The 13876-nt window shown below is 64.1% G+C and overlaps 1 protein-coding gene across 1 annotated transcript; it reads left to right on the top strand.

The window, feature by feature from the left end:
- Positions 1-6375: 6375 nt before the first annotated feature.
- Positions 6376-13221, top strand: FGF3 (fibroblast growth factor 3; the record flags this gene model as incomplete). Its single annotated transcript, XM_081280499.1, has 3 exons — positions 6376-6595; positions 8486-8589; positions 12850-13221. The coding sequence occupies 3 exons, from the start codon at positions 6376-6378 to the stop codon at positions 13219-13221; spliced, it is 696 nt and encodes a 231-aa protein (XP_081136625.1).
- Positions 13222-13876: the final 655 nt, after the last annotated feature.

Here is a 13876-nt window from a genome sequence, read left to right as displayed (position 1 = left end):
ATATAAAAACCTTAGAAGAAAACTAGAAGATAGAAACAAGATAAAAAAAATGGTTGAAAATGTCAAAAAAAGGTATTTCAGATAGAAAATGCAAAAGGCTAAGATAACTATTAGATACAGACATTCAAGATAGAAAAAGGTAGAAGAGAGAAGTTTAAAGTCAAATATTGGATAAAATAGAAGAACAAGGAGATTATTAGTAATTTTTTCAAAAATGCGTCCACGTATGCTCACTCGTCCACCTCTCCAGAGGGCAGAGAAGCCGGGAGGGGAGGCCGGTCCTGGCCTCCTTCGGAGCTCACGGCCCAAGTCAATCAGGAGGTGTGGACTTACCCCAAAGTCAAGGGGCGCTGCCCGGGGCCAGGGGCTGACCCACAGGTCCATGGTGCTGGAGCCTGCCCCCAGCTGCTGCCCAGGCAGCCCGTCAGGTGGGTGCCTGTGGGTCTTGCCCCAGTGGGAGGCGCCTCTCTCAGCCTCTCCTGAAGCAGGGACAGGAGGACACTTCAAAGTAACCTAGGTGTGTCCAGCCCTGACCAGCTCCCTCCTGACGCCCCTCGCCCTGGCTGGAGAGGGCTGCCCGTGGGTCCTGCAGGCCATCAGGAGGCACAGGGTGACCACATCTTAGGGACCTGACAGACGTGGTGAGGGTGGCCAGGAAGGGCACGAGGCCCGATCTGCCAAAACTGCCTGTTGTCTGGGCGACAGAAACCCCGAGCCTCCCCCAGAGCATCTGGACGGGTTTGGGGGTCCTTCTCAGCCTCCTCGAGAGACGCTGAGAGGGGCCGGGTCCTGTGGAGACAGAAGGTCAGGCCCACAAGCCTGGCAGAGCCAGGCCAGCACTTGGCCCCTTTGCACGGGAGACACGCAGCAGCTCTCCACGGCCAGCCCCAGGAGCTGGCCTTCAGAGTCCCTCAGAGTCCCCAGCCCTGCTTCCTGTCCACCATCTCAAATGTCCTAACTGCAGACCATGCAGGATAGTGCGGGATAGGGGTGGACATGGCCTGTCTGCCCTCCAGAGTGACAGGAGAGGGTCTCCAGGTGAGGACGGCATGGGGGGGAGCCAGAGGGACCACTTGCTGGCCTAGGGAAGGGGGGCTTCCTCCCACTCCATGCCGGGTCCCGCAGGGGGGCAGGAGCTTCCGGATGACCAGGTGGCAGGACCCGGGGAGCTGCCCGCACAGGAGGAGATGGGGACGGGGTCACGGGCTGGCGTCCACCCCCACTCCACCCTGACCCCGGAACTCCATGAGGTTCCATTTACACGAAATGGTAGGACAGGAAGCTGCCCAGACAGCGTGCCTAGCGCTGCCTGGAGCAGGTGGAGGTGAAGGAGGAGGGACAGATGACGGTGCAGGTGGGGCTTCTTTGTTTTGTGGCACCAGGATCGAACCAGGGGTGCTCTGCCACCAAGCTACATCCCCAGCCCTTCTTTTTATTTGAATCAGGTCGTCACCCAGCTGGCCTTGAACGTGCTCTCTTCCTGCCTCGGCCTCCAGGATCTCTGGGAGGACACCAGGCCCAGCAGACGGGCTTTCTTTGTAGGGTGACGAGAGGTTCCTGAATGGGTTGGGTGAAGTGTGTGACTCTGAGTACCTTCTGCCTCCACATTCATGGGCTCCTCATCTGAGGATTCAAACAACCGCAGACCAAAATAATCAGGGGAGTCGGCGGGGCGGCCCACCTGTGATCCCAGCCACGGGGGCTGGGGGAGGAGGATGGCAAGTTCAAGGCCAGCCTCAGCAGTTGAGCAAGGCTCTGAGCAACCTAGCGAGACCCTGTCTCAGCAAAACACATAAAAGGGGCCGGGGACGTGGCTCAGTGTTAAGCACCCTGGGCTCAATCCCCGGTACCCCCAAAAAATATCAGTGGAAAAAATCGTGTCGGCATTGAACATACGGACTCTTTCTGGTCCTTAGCCCCTAAACGACACAGTATGACAAGGGTCTACACAGCGTTTGCAGGGCTGGGGCCGGGCTCGGTGGTGAGCGCCTGCCTGGCACGCGGAGGCTCTGGGTTCCATCCTCAGCAGGAAAAAAAAAAGAGGAAAAGGAGAAGAGAGCGTGAGGGGCGTTGTGTGGGGGTCCTGGGTGTCTCCGGCTGTCTTGAGATGGCTGGAGGCGGGGGGGGGGGGCAGGTGGGGGCTGGAACGGACTCCCCCAGAGGTGGCTGCATAGTAAAAATTTGAAGCAAACAGTTTAAAAAGTGGATCAGTATCAGACAGTGAACATGCCAAGAGACACAGCCCGCCTGCTGGCCGTCCCCAGGCGGGTCAGGGCTCCCCCGGGGGGCCTCCTTTGCTGGCCGGTCTCAGGCCACCACCACACTCCAGGTCCCCTGGCCCGACTGCTGATCTGAACCCAAGTGCAGCCCTGGGGACCGCAGCCCGGCAGGGCCCTCCTCTGCCCCGCAGCCCTCCCCGTCCTTGGGCACAGGCAGGTCCAGGGTTCAGGGACATTTGGTGTCCCCCCCAGCAGGTGCTGGCCCAGGGCTCTCATCTGCAGGCCCTGGGCCGGGCTCTGCCTCTTAGGAGCGGAGTGGCCTGGCGCCGCGGGGGCCTGGGTCTGCTCTCCACAGAGTGGGAGAGCCTCCTGGGCCCATGGGCCTGCTCACAGGGGAAGGGAGAGTGGGCTGTCCCCTCCGGGCTGGTGAGAAGGCCCTCTGACTGTGTGGCCTGGGCAGGACCCCTCCGTGGCCTCTACTGGATCTACCGGCAGGGACTACCCCATGGGCCTGGAGATTTGGCCTCTGGGCACCACCCCTGTCCTGCTGCGGCTTGTCCCCTTGCCAGAAGCCAAGGGGGATACTGAGGCGACGTGATGCTTAGGCCCTGGGCCCCACAGCCTGCTGGAAGAGGGAAGCCAGGGGCCCTAAGCTGAGGGAGGAGCGTGGGGATTCCAGTCAGCTTGCCTCCTCTCTGCCTGTGTGACCCTGGGCTAGTCAATTCACCTCTCTGACCTCCATTTCTCATCTGTCAGGCAGGGCTGAGCAGGCCAGCTCCAAGGATTCAGGAGACCCGCTGGCCCCAGCCAGCACCTAGAGGACTGGGTCTCTCTTCTACTCCTCTTCGGGGGCGTAATTAGAGCAAGTTTGGAGCCTGGGGCCAGTACCACATCTGACAGTCCCTGGTGGCTGGGACCACATCACAGGACACTGTCCCCTGTGCTCTCTCCTCCTTCATCTCTGTCCAGGGGAAGGGGCTGGAAGTGGGTGGCCTGGGCTCAGGTACCAGAGAGGGCTGAGAGGGTCTGGGGGCAGGACCCAGAGCAGAGGCCCTGGACTGGTGGTAAGAGGGCGTGGGCCAGGCCTGGGGCTGGCCAGGTCAGGGTCTGGAAGAGACCAATTAGTCAAATGGCTACAGTTGACCATTTGGAAGCAATTAACAGGGTCACTATTAATGTGCCCCCCACCTGGTTCCACGCGGAAGGGGTGGGCAGAGGTGGCTGCGTGGGTGTCTCGGCCCAGCCTGGCCCAGGCCAGCGAGACTTGCCCAAGAGACCCCCACCCTGCAGGAAGCTGTGGAGGCGGCCGGGGCCTCCTCGGCCAGGGCCTCCTCGGCCAGGGCCCGCACCAGGGCCTGGCAGCCCAGTGATGCTCTCGGCCAGGCCCAAAGGAGGGATTCAGGGGGCTCCTTCGGCCTGGGAAGTTGGGTGATTGAGAGAAAGAAGGCCTTACTGCATGTTGAGGGCCCGTGGGCTCTGGGCGAAGTGGGCCGGGTGCAGGCGAGGGGACGCTCTTCGCGGGTGGGCCACAGCTGGCCTGGGACAGGGCCGAGGAGCCTGGGTTTTCCGCCACTCCTAACTTCAGATGCGGAGGGTGCACGGAAGGGCCAGATGTGTGGCCATGAGAGAGCAGGACTTGGCCCAGGGTCTCTGATGCTCAGGTCACTGGAAGAGGACCGCGTGGACAGCCAGGGTCACGGGAGACTCTGGGGGCCAGCACCTGCTGTCGGGGCTCTCTGAGCAGTCTCCCCTCCAGGGACCCAGGGACAAGGCGTGGTCCTCACCTTAGGGCCGCCCTGAGCCGACGCTGATCCCGTGGCAGGGAAATTCGGCAGGGGCCTGTCTCCTGAGGGTTTGGTTCTGAGTCTGCCACATCACATGCCATCTCAGACGGGCTGTGCTGCCTGGCCAAGGCCACCCGGCAGCAAGGAGCAGCCAGTCACCCTCTCACCCTCATCATGGTCCGTCCTGGGGCCCCAGGCTGCCCAGGAGGCGAGGCCTCACTGAGGAGCAGACCAGCACCTCCTAGGGGAGGTGCCCCGCAGTGGGCAGGGCTGGAGACCAGGACCAGGGCCTCCCTGGGAACTGTGGGGAGCCAGGTGTGGAGCAGGAGAGAGGCTAGGCTGCCTCGCCAGGGTTCTCTGGGCCTTTCCAGTCTTCCAGGAGCACCCACAAAGGGGGAAACTGGGGCTGTATGGGAAGCCCCGTTCCCCCCGAAGCCGGCTGCCCCCATGGTCTCTCTCACTTCTCTTTGAACTTGACTCGGTCTCCCCTCCTTCCTTTACTGCCCTCTCCTGAACCGATGCCCCCCGCCCCCCGCCCGCCATGCAGAGGGGCCGACTGACTCCAGAGCAGACTTCTGTGAACCTCCTGTGCTCCCCCAGGAAGTTCCAGTGACCAGAGTGCAGTGCAGGTCAGCCCAGGGGAACCCACGGGGCAAGCCCTCCTTTTGGCCGGTCCCCAGGGCTGACTGCCCACTGTAAAGCCATTTCTATCACTAAGAGCTGAAGCTCCAACAACTATGGCAGGGCCTTTGGACTGGCCAAGGGCTCTGGAGCCAACGCTGGGTGAGCTGCACGGGCCCCGGACAGGACAGGTATGAGGGACAGCCTGGGGTGCTCTCCCCTGGGCACTCAGGCACTGAGCAGGCTGGAGTGGGCCCCTGGAGCACACACTGCTCTGCCTGTTGGGTCACGGTGGTTGCCAATGTGCCAGTAGGTGTGCGTAGCTTGTGGGAGTGTCCTGGGGTGGGGACCCCAATCCTGACCCAAACAGAAAGGATAAGACCACCTCCATCACCTAAGCCCTGGTCAACCTGGAGCCAAGACTGTGGCCTAGATTGACCACTGGACCCCAGAGGGCACCCCACCCCAATCTCCCATTTGAGCCTGCTTGCCTGTATCACAGTGGCTGGGGACGCTGGGGACAGAGACCAGGGAAGCAAGATAAGGGTGTGGAGATGTGGCTTTCCGGGCACTACCGGAAGCCCCTCTTTCTGGGGTCCCTCTAGCAGCAACCTAAGACGCAGGCTGGCCCCTCTAGGGTCTGCAGTGCCATGCTCTGGTGTTGGCACTGCTGCTCGGGGCAGGGTGGGGATGCTGCCTGGCCCTGGACCACCTCTCCTCTCACCCCCCATAGGCTCACCCAGTTTCCCTGTGCTTTCCCTCAGGATCACCACCTCTTGATCCTGTCTCTACCTGACTCTAGGGCTCTGTCTCTGTGTCCCCTTCTCTGGCTCTTCTGTCCCTCCCAGCCCCCTCTCAGGACCCTCGTGGACACTGCCAGCCGGTCTGAGGCCGCCAGAGTGTCCCAACCTCCTCTGTGCACAGAGGTCTGCCGAGTTGGAGAGCTACAAGATAAGCCACTTCTGGGGGGTCCTGGAGCTGGCCTCTGGCGGCTGAGGACAGCGCTGCTGCTCCTGCAGGAAGCGGGGGATGCAGACCCAACCCCGGGTCCCCCACGCGCAGACCTTCCCTCCGCCGCCCGCCGCCCTCGCAGGCCCCGTCGTTAGGCGCCGTCTTTAACGGGCGTCGTTTTCACGACATCAGTCATCTCCACGGTGCCATTGTGCAGGGGGATTGATGGGGGGCGGGCGGGGGTGACAGGGCCTGGGGCGGCCGCCTCAAGGCCTGGGTCTATAATTTTCCAAGGCATAATTGGTCTGGGGGCGGGGGCGGGGGAGGGGCGGCCAGGGACCTCGCAGCGCGGGGAGGGCGTGAGCGGCGCGGGGCGCGAGGCCGAGCGGAGCCGCGGCTCGACGGCGAGCGCCGGGGCGAGTGTGCGCAGGCGGCCCCCGGGGCCGAGCCCCGCGCCCCGCCGGGCTCCCCACCCGCCGGGCTCCCGCCCCTCCCGCGCCTCCGCCTGGGGACCACGTCGGCCTTTTGTTGCCGAACCGTCTTTTCTTCCAGAGCTTTGCGCAGCAACGGAAATTTCCCCGCTCCTGGGTGAAAATTAAAGGTTCTCCCTCCTCCCTCTCCCTCTCCCTCTCCATCACCCCCCTCGCTTTCCCTCTCCCCACCCCTCTTTCCCGCGGAGCCGGAGTCGGCACCGCCAGGCGCGGGAGCCGTCTCCTAGCGCCTCGCCGCGGCCGGGCTGCCGCGCCTTCCATGGGCACCGCGCTGGCCTGCAGCCGCCGCCGGGCGGGCGCGATGCCGCGATGGGCTTGATCTGGCTCCTGCTGCTCAGCCTGCTGGAGCCCGGCTGGCCCGCGGCGGGCCCCGGGGCGCGGCTGCGGCGCGATGCGGGCGGCCGCGGCGGAGTCTACGAGCACCTCGGCGGGGCGCCCCGGCGCCGCAAGCTCTACTGCGCCACCAAGTACCACCTTCAGCTGCACCCGAGCGGCCGCGTCAACGGCAGCCTGGAGAACAGCGCCTACAGTGAGTGCCCGGTGCGGCGGGGTCCGGGTGGGAAGCTGTGCCCTGGGAGAAGGGACGGCGCGCCGACGGTGCCCGCTGCCCCCTGCCAGAGAGCGGCCGCGGGACATCCGCCGCCACGTCCGGGGAAAGAAGCTTGCTCTGAGATCCGGGGAGAGCTGGGGGTGGGGGCGAAGAGCCAGCGATGCGGGGAGCTCAGAGGGGGCACGTGGTAGACGACTCGGGCTCTGCGCTCCGCTGCGCTTGGCAATTCTGACAAGTTTAAGCCCTTTGAATTGGTGGAGAACAGGAGCCCGACAAGGCATTTATCATTCTCTTTATTATTTTGACGACTTCTCCACCTCCTGTTGACCCCAGGGCACACGAGTTCCCCTCTGCCCTCCAGGCTCTTGGCCGCCCAGGTGGCTGCGTCCAGTCGCTGCTTCCGAGCAGGACACTCGCCTGGCAGAGCTAGGTCCCTGGGCCGCTGCGTCAGTCTTCCCTGGGCTCGGATCTGCACCCCTCGGCCTCAGCCCTTGCTCCCGGGATGGCAGGAAGTGTGGGTGTCCCCTCTTTGGGGTGGGAGCGGAGGGTGCAGGCCCCAAGGGCCAGGGGGCGTCCTCCAGGGTCTGGGGTAAGTAGAGATACAAATACACCCTCCCCGAACCCAGGACCAGAAGTCGGACTGCACGCACTGCGAGAGTCCCCCAGGCTCCGTGGCTTGGCTCCTCTAGCCCCCGACCTACGGCCGGTGCTGACCCCTCTTGCCAGAGCAAAAGCTGGGAGTCTAAGCAGCCTGGTGGGAGGGGAGCGGGCGAGCAGAGCTCGGACCGGAAGGACCGCAGCGGGGAGCGTGGGAGGGTGCCAGGACCGCTGAGATCCTCAGTTTAGGCGCGGGGCGCTCCACTCCTGCCCTGGGCGCAGGAAGCCGCGCCGCGGTTCAAGGTGGTAGCGGAAAACCGCAGCTTCCTGGGGGGGGGGGGGGGGAAGCCGCAGCCCTGCGAGGGCGTCTATGGAGGACGGCCATCTAAGCGCAGAGGGAGGACCGCAGTCGCCAGGGATCTCTGCGCAGGACTCTTCTTGCAGAGACACCCCCGCGCAGGTTCCCTCCAAATCCAGTCTAAGTCAACATCTGAGAGCATCCAGTCTTCCTGGTGCAACCCAGCCGGCGCCCAGAGGGAGAGGAGGGTACCCGTTTTCAGCAGTCTCCGCGGGCATCCAGACTGAGCTTTGCTGGTCCCTGGGCTGGCGCTGGGGAGCCTGATGAGTGTGCCGCACACTTGAGAGACCTGCAGTGGCACATGCCGGGAGCAAACCCTCAACTTAGTCCTGCTTTGGGGATGTCCTGGCCACGCAGGCAGCAGGCACTGGCCCTGGAGAGGTGCCCCTGGAAAGGGTGTGGAAGGTAGCCCCAGCTACCCTGGAACTCTGCTGGGGACATGGCCCCACTTGGGAACTATTGTTGCAACCCTAACCCCCGGAAGCTCTCTTAGTGTCTGGAGAGACAGGCACCAGGGTGACTTGACTTCTGACATGCAGTGGCTGGTGGGAGAACCCTGGCCAGCGTCCCTCTGTGAGCTCCAGATTTGGCTCTCCCCCTCACTTCCTGTATCCAAGGACCCTCTGCTTGGGACATCTCCCACCCAGGTCCACGGCCAACTCAGCTTGGGTGGCCCCGCGGTGGGGTTACATTATCCACCTCCGGCGAACCTTCCTGTCCCACTCCAGGGTTTGAATTACCCTTCTGGGAGGCTGACACTTTCCTCTCCAGTGCAGCACTCTCCCCTCCCTGGACCTCCAGCCCCCACCCCCTGTGGGGTGTGGGGTGACCTCACCGTCCTGAGCTGGTGGTGCACAGAGTTTCCTCTGGTTCGGTGGAAGCGGAGCGATGATAGGCCTTCCCAACTTTCCCAGGCATCCTGGAGATTACTGCCGTGGAGGTGGGCGTCGTGGCCATCAAAGGGCTTTTCTCTGGGCGGTACCTGGCCATGAACAAGAGGGGACGGCTCTATGCTTCGGTGAGTCCAATCTCTTGCATGGGTGGGCACTGATAGAGTAGCCATCTCGCTGGAACGACACTTCAGGGGACAGAGGGGATGGGGGTGTTAGAAAGCTTTGCTCCGGGATGTGCAGGACCCAGAACTCTGGGAGGCAGCCCCAGCCGATGGGCCTGCAGGGAGGGTCCTGCTGGGATTCTGTTCTGCAGGTTGGAAATATTCACACCTTGTTGTCTACTGTTACGACCTTCTCTGAAGGTAGCTGAGAGGTGGACCCCGAATTTCCACTGAAATTAATGGACCCAAGCAAACTTGCAAGCATACCCAGAGCTCTTTTGTTGGACAGGACAGAGCTCTCCGGGAGGAGCAGGGCAGGCTCAGCCAGCCAAGGGGCAGGGAGTGGGAAAGCCAGGGCTGTCGGTGCTTAGGAGGGAATTGAGAGCACAGCAGGAGGGAGCCCTGTCCCAGGCCACGCCCCAGCCCAGATGCACCATCCCCTCTACCTACCGCATCCCCTGGTTCCGTGGGCATCGTCCAGGGAACGCCTGGTGTGAAATGCCAGGAAGTTTGCCCCTTCAGCTAATGACCGCGTGCCACTGGCCAGTTGTCCTTGAGCACTAAGACCTCACACAGGCCAGAGGTCACAGCAGCGCTCCCCACAGGTAGTCACCTCCCTCTGACCCACTCTGCCTGGACTGGACGGAAGCACCCCACCGCTCCCTGCCTCTGAGCCTGGTGATCCCTTGTAAGCTGCTCCCATTGTGGGTGGTCAGTTGATTTGCTAAAGGAGGTGCAAACCTGGGTGCACGTGCCTGTCTTCTCCGGCCCAGGGCCCCTGGCCAGAAACTGCGTCTGGAAGCAGAAGCTCTCACCCGGCACCCTGCTCAGTGATGAGAATGTGCTCTCTGCTGGGGTCCTCTGCGGGGGTTGGGCCTGCTGAGCTGTCCCTCCAGCGGGACTGGGGCTCTCTGGAGCTCCAAGCCCCTGGCTCCAGAGAGAGGAACTTCACTTTGATCCTTGAAATCAATCATTCAGAGTGAAGGACACCCCATGGAGGAGGTCTGGTGGCCTTTACTAGTGGCACTTCCTGGCCACAAAGGAGGCCCCCTGTCCCCACCAGGGAGCTCCCCAGAGCAGAGCAGGAGGCTGACCGAGGAGGACCACGCTCTCTCCTCCTGTGAGGGACCCGATCTGACCTGGTGATCCCATGGGTGAGAGGCCACCTGTGTCTTCTGCCCCCAGAGCTCACAGCCCTGGCCTCGGGGGAGGACGGGTTGAGGTCCAGTCCCACTGGGGACCACGAGGCCAGGGATGGCTTGGCAATCCAGCTGGATGGTACGGAACTTTCCAGAGCACCCAGCAGAAAGGGTCTCACTGCCCTGCAGGGGGAGGCAGCTGGGGGCCAGCCTGTCCTCCCCTCCTCCTGCAGACTGCACCCCCACCCCTGCCCCTTGCTGCCTGGGTGCCCTGGATTTGCTGGCCTTCCTTCTCTCCTCCACCGGCCACCTCGTCCACTTCCTGGGCAGGTGACCATTGGATGGGCACCCTGACATCCCCAGTGCCTGACACAGCTTCTGAGTTAGAGATCGCCACCCTCCTTGGGACACCCGAGCAGCTCAGAGACCCCAGGCAGAGGGCAGCACAGCCCACTGGGGCTCAGCAGGCCCCTGAGCCGTACCTCAACCATGGCCCCATAGCCACTCACCCAGCCTGGAGTCAGCCGGGAACCCCCCCTCAGCCCCAGTGCCTACGCCCACCCCCTCTAGCTCCTCCCAGAGGACAGCGTCTGCACACCAGCCTGTTCCTTCCTACCTGGGCTGCGGCAGCAGCTGTGGGACCAGGTGTCTGTCCTATAGCCTGCCTGTCCTACAGCCACCCTCCCACTCACCCGTCTGTCCCCCCAGCTCTCATCCACCCATCCATCTACTCACCTGTCCATCCACCCTGTCAGGCATACATCTCCACCCACTCATTCATCCACCCTCTGCCTACTCCTCCGTGAACATGTCCACCCGCCGTCCATCCGTTGCTCTCCCCTCGAGCCTCCACCCAGTCACCCAGTCACCCAGTCGGCCACCCACCCAGCCATCCACACCCACATACCTATGTCCACCCACCCTCTCTCTCTCCGTCCATTCACCCTCCCTCCGCCACCCAGCCGGCCACCCACCCGTCCAGCATCGTTCACTGACCGGATGACAGACTCTGCCAGGTGCCTGCTGAGGGATCACCCTCAGATCCTCCAGGACCCCACATCTCCCACAGATCAGCCCTGGGCACCCGGCTCCACCCTGGGAGGGGCAGTGCCCGTGCCTTCTCTGCCTCCCTGGCCTACAGCTCCCGCTCCCCCGGCTCGGCTCTCCACACGGGCTGTACCCCTGCCCCTGCTGACCGTCCCGGCGCGCCCTCCTCAAACACCCCCTGCCTCCGGCACTTTCAAGCCACGCCTTGTCCGCCAGGTGTCTCCGAGTCCACTTTGTGTGGTACAATGGCTCTGGAGAAGGGCCTGGGTGGGACAGCGGCCAGAGCAGGCCTGGCCACTGCTGCCAGCGAGTCCGAGCTGGGCTGTCTGAAGTCTGTGGCTCTGGCCCCCCCTGGTCATTTTGGCTACCCAGTGTCACAGGTGCCAGCAGGTCTCTGTGTGGGAACCAGGTGCTGGCACAGCCTGGGGGGGGGACAGGACTGCCCTGACCCCAGTCCCTGGGTCCCCAGAGAGCACCTGTGCAGGGTCGGGCAGAGGCCAGACGGTGCCCTTCCCCCTGGGGCCTGATGCCACCCTGACCTCTGCTTCCTCACTACAAACGCGGGGGCGGGGGGGGGGGGCGGTGGCCCTGGGCAGGGCACCCCACGAGGTGACGCAGGAAGTCCTGGGCATCCCCAGGGGGCAGGAGGGCAGGGAGGGTTTGGGTGATGGGGTGTGGTGGCCCCTGCCTGGTTCCCCTGACCCCCGATCCTGGCATCTCTGGCCCTGGTCACTGCCTGGTCAGATGCTACCCACTCCTGGACCTGGGCCCACAGCCTGTGACCCTGAAAACAGGCTCAGGGTCCTCTGGGTCTCCTTGTCTCCAGAGCTGCCCCCTCTCACTCGTGTGGGGTCACCACACCCCAGAGGGAGATGGCCACTGGGGCCCTGTCCCTGCTCTCTGGCCATTCCCTAGGAAAGGTCCTGCAGCCTGCCCTGCCCTGTCCCCAGCGTGGAGGACCCCAGGCAGGTGCTCCTTGTCCCCCGGGGTTGAGCCTGAAGCCTCAGTGGGTCTCCTGAGGCCTGCCCGCCCCCCGCGGCGTCCACCCCACAGAGGGAGGCCCCACAGGCAGCAGTCCCTGTGGCTGGGCCTCGGGAGCCCGGGTGACATCTCTTCAAGTGCCTTTTGGCTTTGCAGGCTGGGGACGGTGGCCAGGCCTCTGTGCCCTTGGCCAGCGCGGTGCTGCTGAGGGGCCCGCGGCCCTGGCGACACCTCTTCAGCGGGGCTCCCTGTGCTGTGGAGGCAGGACTCAGTCCCTCCCGGGCCTGGTACAGGTCCCAGGGGCCTCTGAGGACAGTGTCTTCCTCTCTGCCTGCTGGCGCCAGAGTCCAGGGCCCCTGTGCTCCTCCCTGGACCAGCAGCGTCCAGGTTCTTACTGAGCACACCCCTCTGACCAGGTTCCAGGCGGGTTGCACCCGTGGGGGGGCACACGGTGCCCAAGACTCTGCCTCTCAGAGGGCCAGGGCAGGGGGACCCAAACCCGCCCCTAGTGGAGACCGGCTCCTGAAGACCAACCACACCCCGTGTTGGGTTCTCCCAGGTCCCCTGTCACCCCCAGTGGTGACACCACAGGGCCTGCTGCCACTCCAGCTCTTCTTGTTCTTTTATGCCATTTCTTCAAAAGAGCTCTGGGTGCCCCCTCTTCTTTGTCCAGCTGTCCAGTCCCTGCTGACCTCAAGGCCGCCGAGGGCCCCTGGGTGGGAAGGTCCATCTCTGCCCCGCAGCCTGTCCCTAAGCTGGGACACCCCACAGTTGGTGCGTCAGTGGGGCGTGGCGGCTGGAGGGCCCAGAGAGGAGAGGCGGGGCGTGCAAGCCCCCAGAGGTGCTCAGAGCACCTTGTGGAGAAAGAGACTTGGAGCCCAGCCCTGAAGGCCATGTTCACCAGGCCAGGGGGCGGCGGGGGGACATGGGAGCAGAGGGCACAGGCTGGACAAAGGCGGGCTGACCCACACGGGTGTCGTGAGGGGTGGTCCCCCAGCCCCAGCCGCAGCAGGCCTCCGTGGCCTCCCGTGTCCCTGACGTGGCCTCTCGCCCGCAGGAGCATTACAGCGCCGAGTGCGAGTTCGTGGAGCGGATCCAGGAGCTGGGCTACAGCACCTACTCCTCCCGGCTGTACCGCTCGGTGCCCGGGGGCCCGGGGACACGGCGGCCGCCCAGCGCGGAGAGACTGTGGTACGTGTCCGTGAACGGCAAGGGCCGGCCCCGCCGGGGCTTCAAGACCCGCCGCACGCAGAAGTCCTCCCTGTTCCTGCCCCGCGTGCTGGACCCCAAGGACCACGAGATGGTGCGGCGGCTGCAAAGCGACCACTCCAGGCCCCTGAGCAAGGGCGGCCAGCCCCGGCGACGGCGGGAGAAGAGCCCGGGAGGCCGCGGGGGAGCCGAGCCCTCGCACATCTGGGCTCCGAGCTGAGTGTCCACCAGCCTTGCCTGCCGTGTGGGGGCTGGGGACATGTCCCCAAGGCCAGAGAGCCCGAGGCTTGCCCGGCTCCAGGGGGCTGCTCTAAGACACTTGCAGTGACGGTGTCCAGGGGCCGCTGAAGGGACCGAGGACAGCTCAGTGTCACCAGGGTGGACGGCGCAGGGTCCCCAGAGCAGACATTAAAGTATTTTATTCTGCTGTCACTTGCCCGACGTCCTGCTGGGGGGGAGACCTCGCGGCCTTTCTGGGCACATGCGCCCCCGTCCAGTCCGTGTCAGCAGAGACGCGAGATGTCACACTGTGTTCCGAGCAGCGGGCTGAGCTGTGTGTGGGCGGAGAGGGGGCCTCTGCCGTCCACGCTGGAGCTCGGGGCTCTTCGTGCCGCACATATCACCCGGGCTCCTTGCATCCCTGGAGGCTGCGTGTGCATGTGTGTGCGCGTGTCCGTGTGTGCGTGTGGCGTGTGTGTGTGTGTGTGTGTGTGTGTGTGTGTGGATGGAGGAGGAAAGGAACTCACTTTGTTCTCGAATCCCACGAGGCCCCTCCCACTGGAAGCTGCATGTCCCCTCAGGCAGGGACTCTGTCCTTCTTTGTCCTTGAAACCTGCCGCTGCCACCCCCACCCCGCCACCGTCTTGCTTAACAGT

The sequence above is a fragment of the Spermophilus citellus genome (genome assembly GCF_964194105.1).
Source record: "Spermophilus citellus genome assembly, chromosome: 2".
Classification (NCBI taxonomy): domain Eukaryota; kingdom Metazoa; phylum Chordata; class Mammalia; order Rodentia; family Sciuridae; genus Spermophilus; species Spermophilus citellus.
This window is presented reverse-complemented; position numbering and strand designations above follow the sequence as displayed.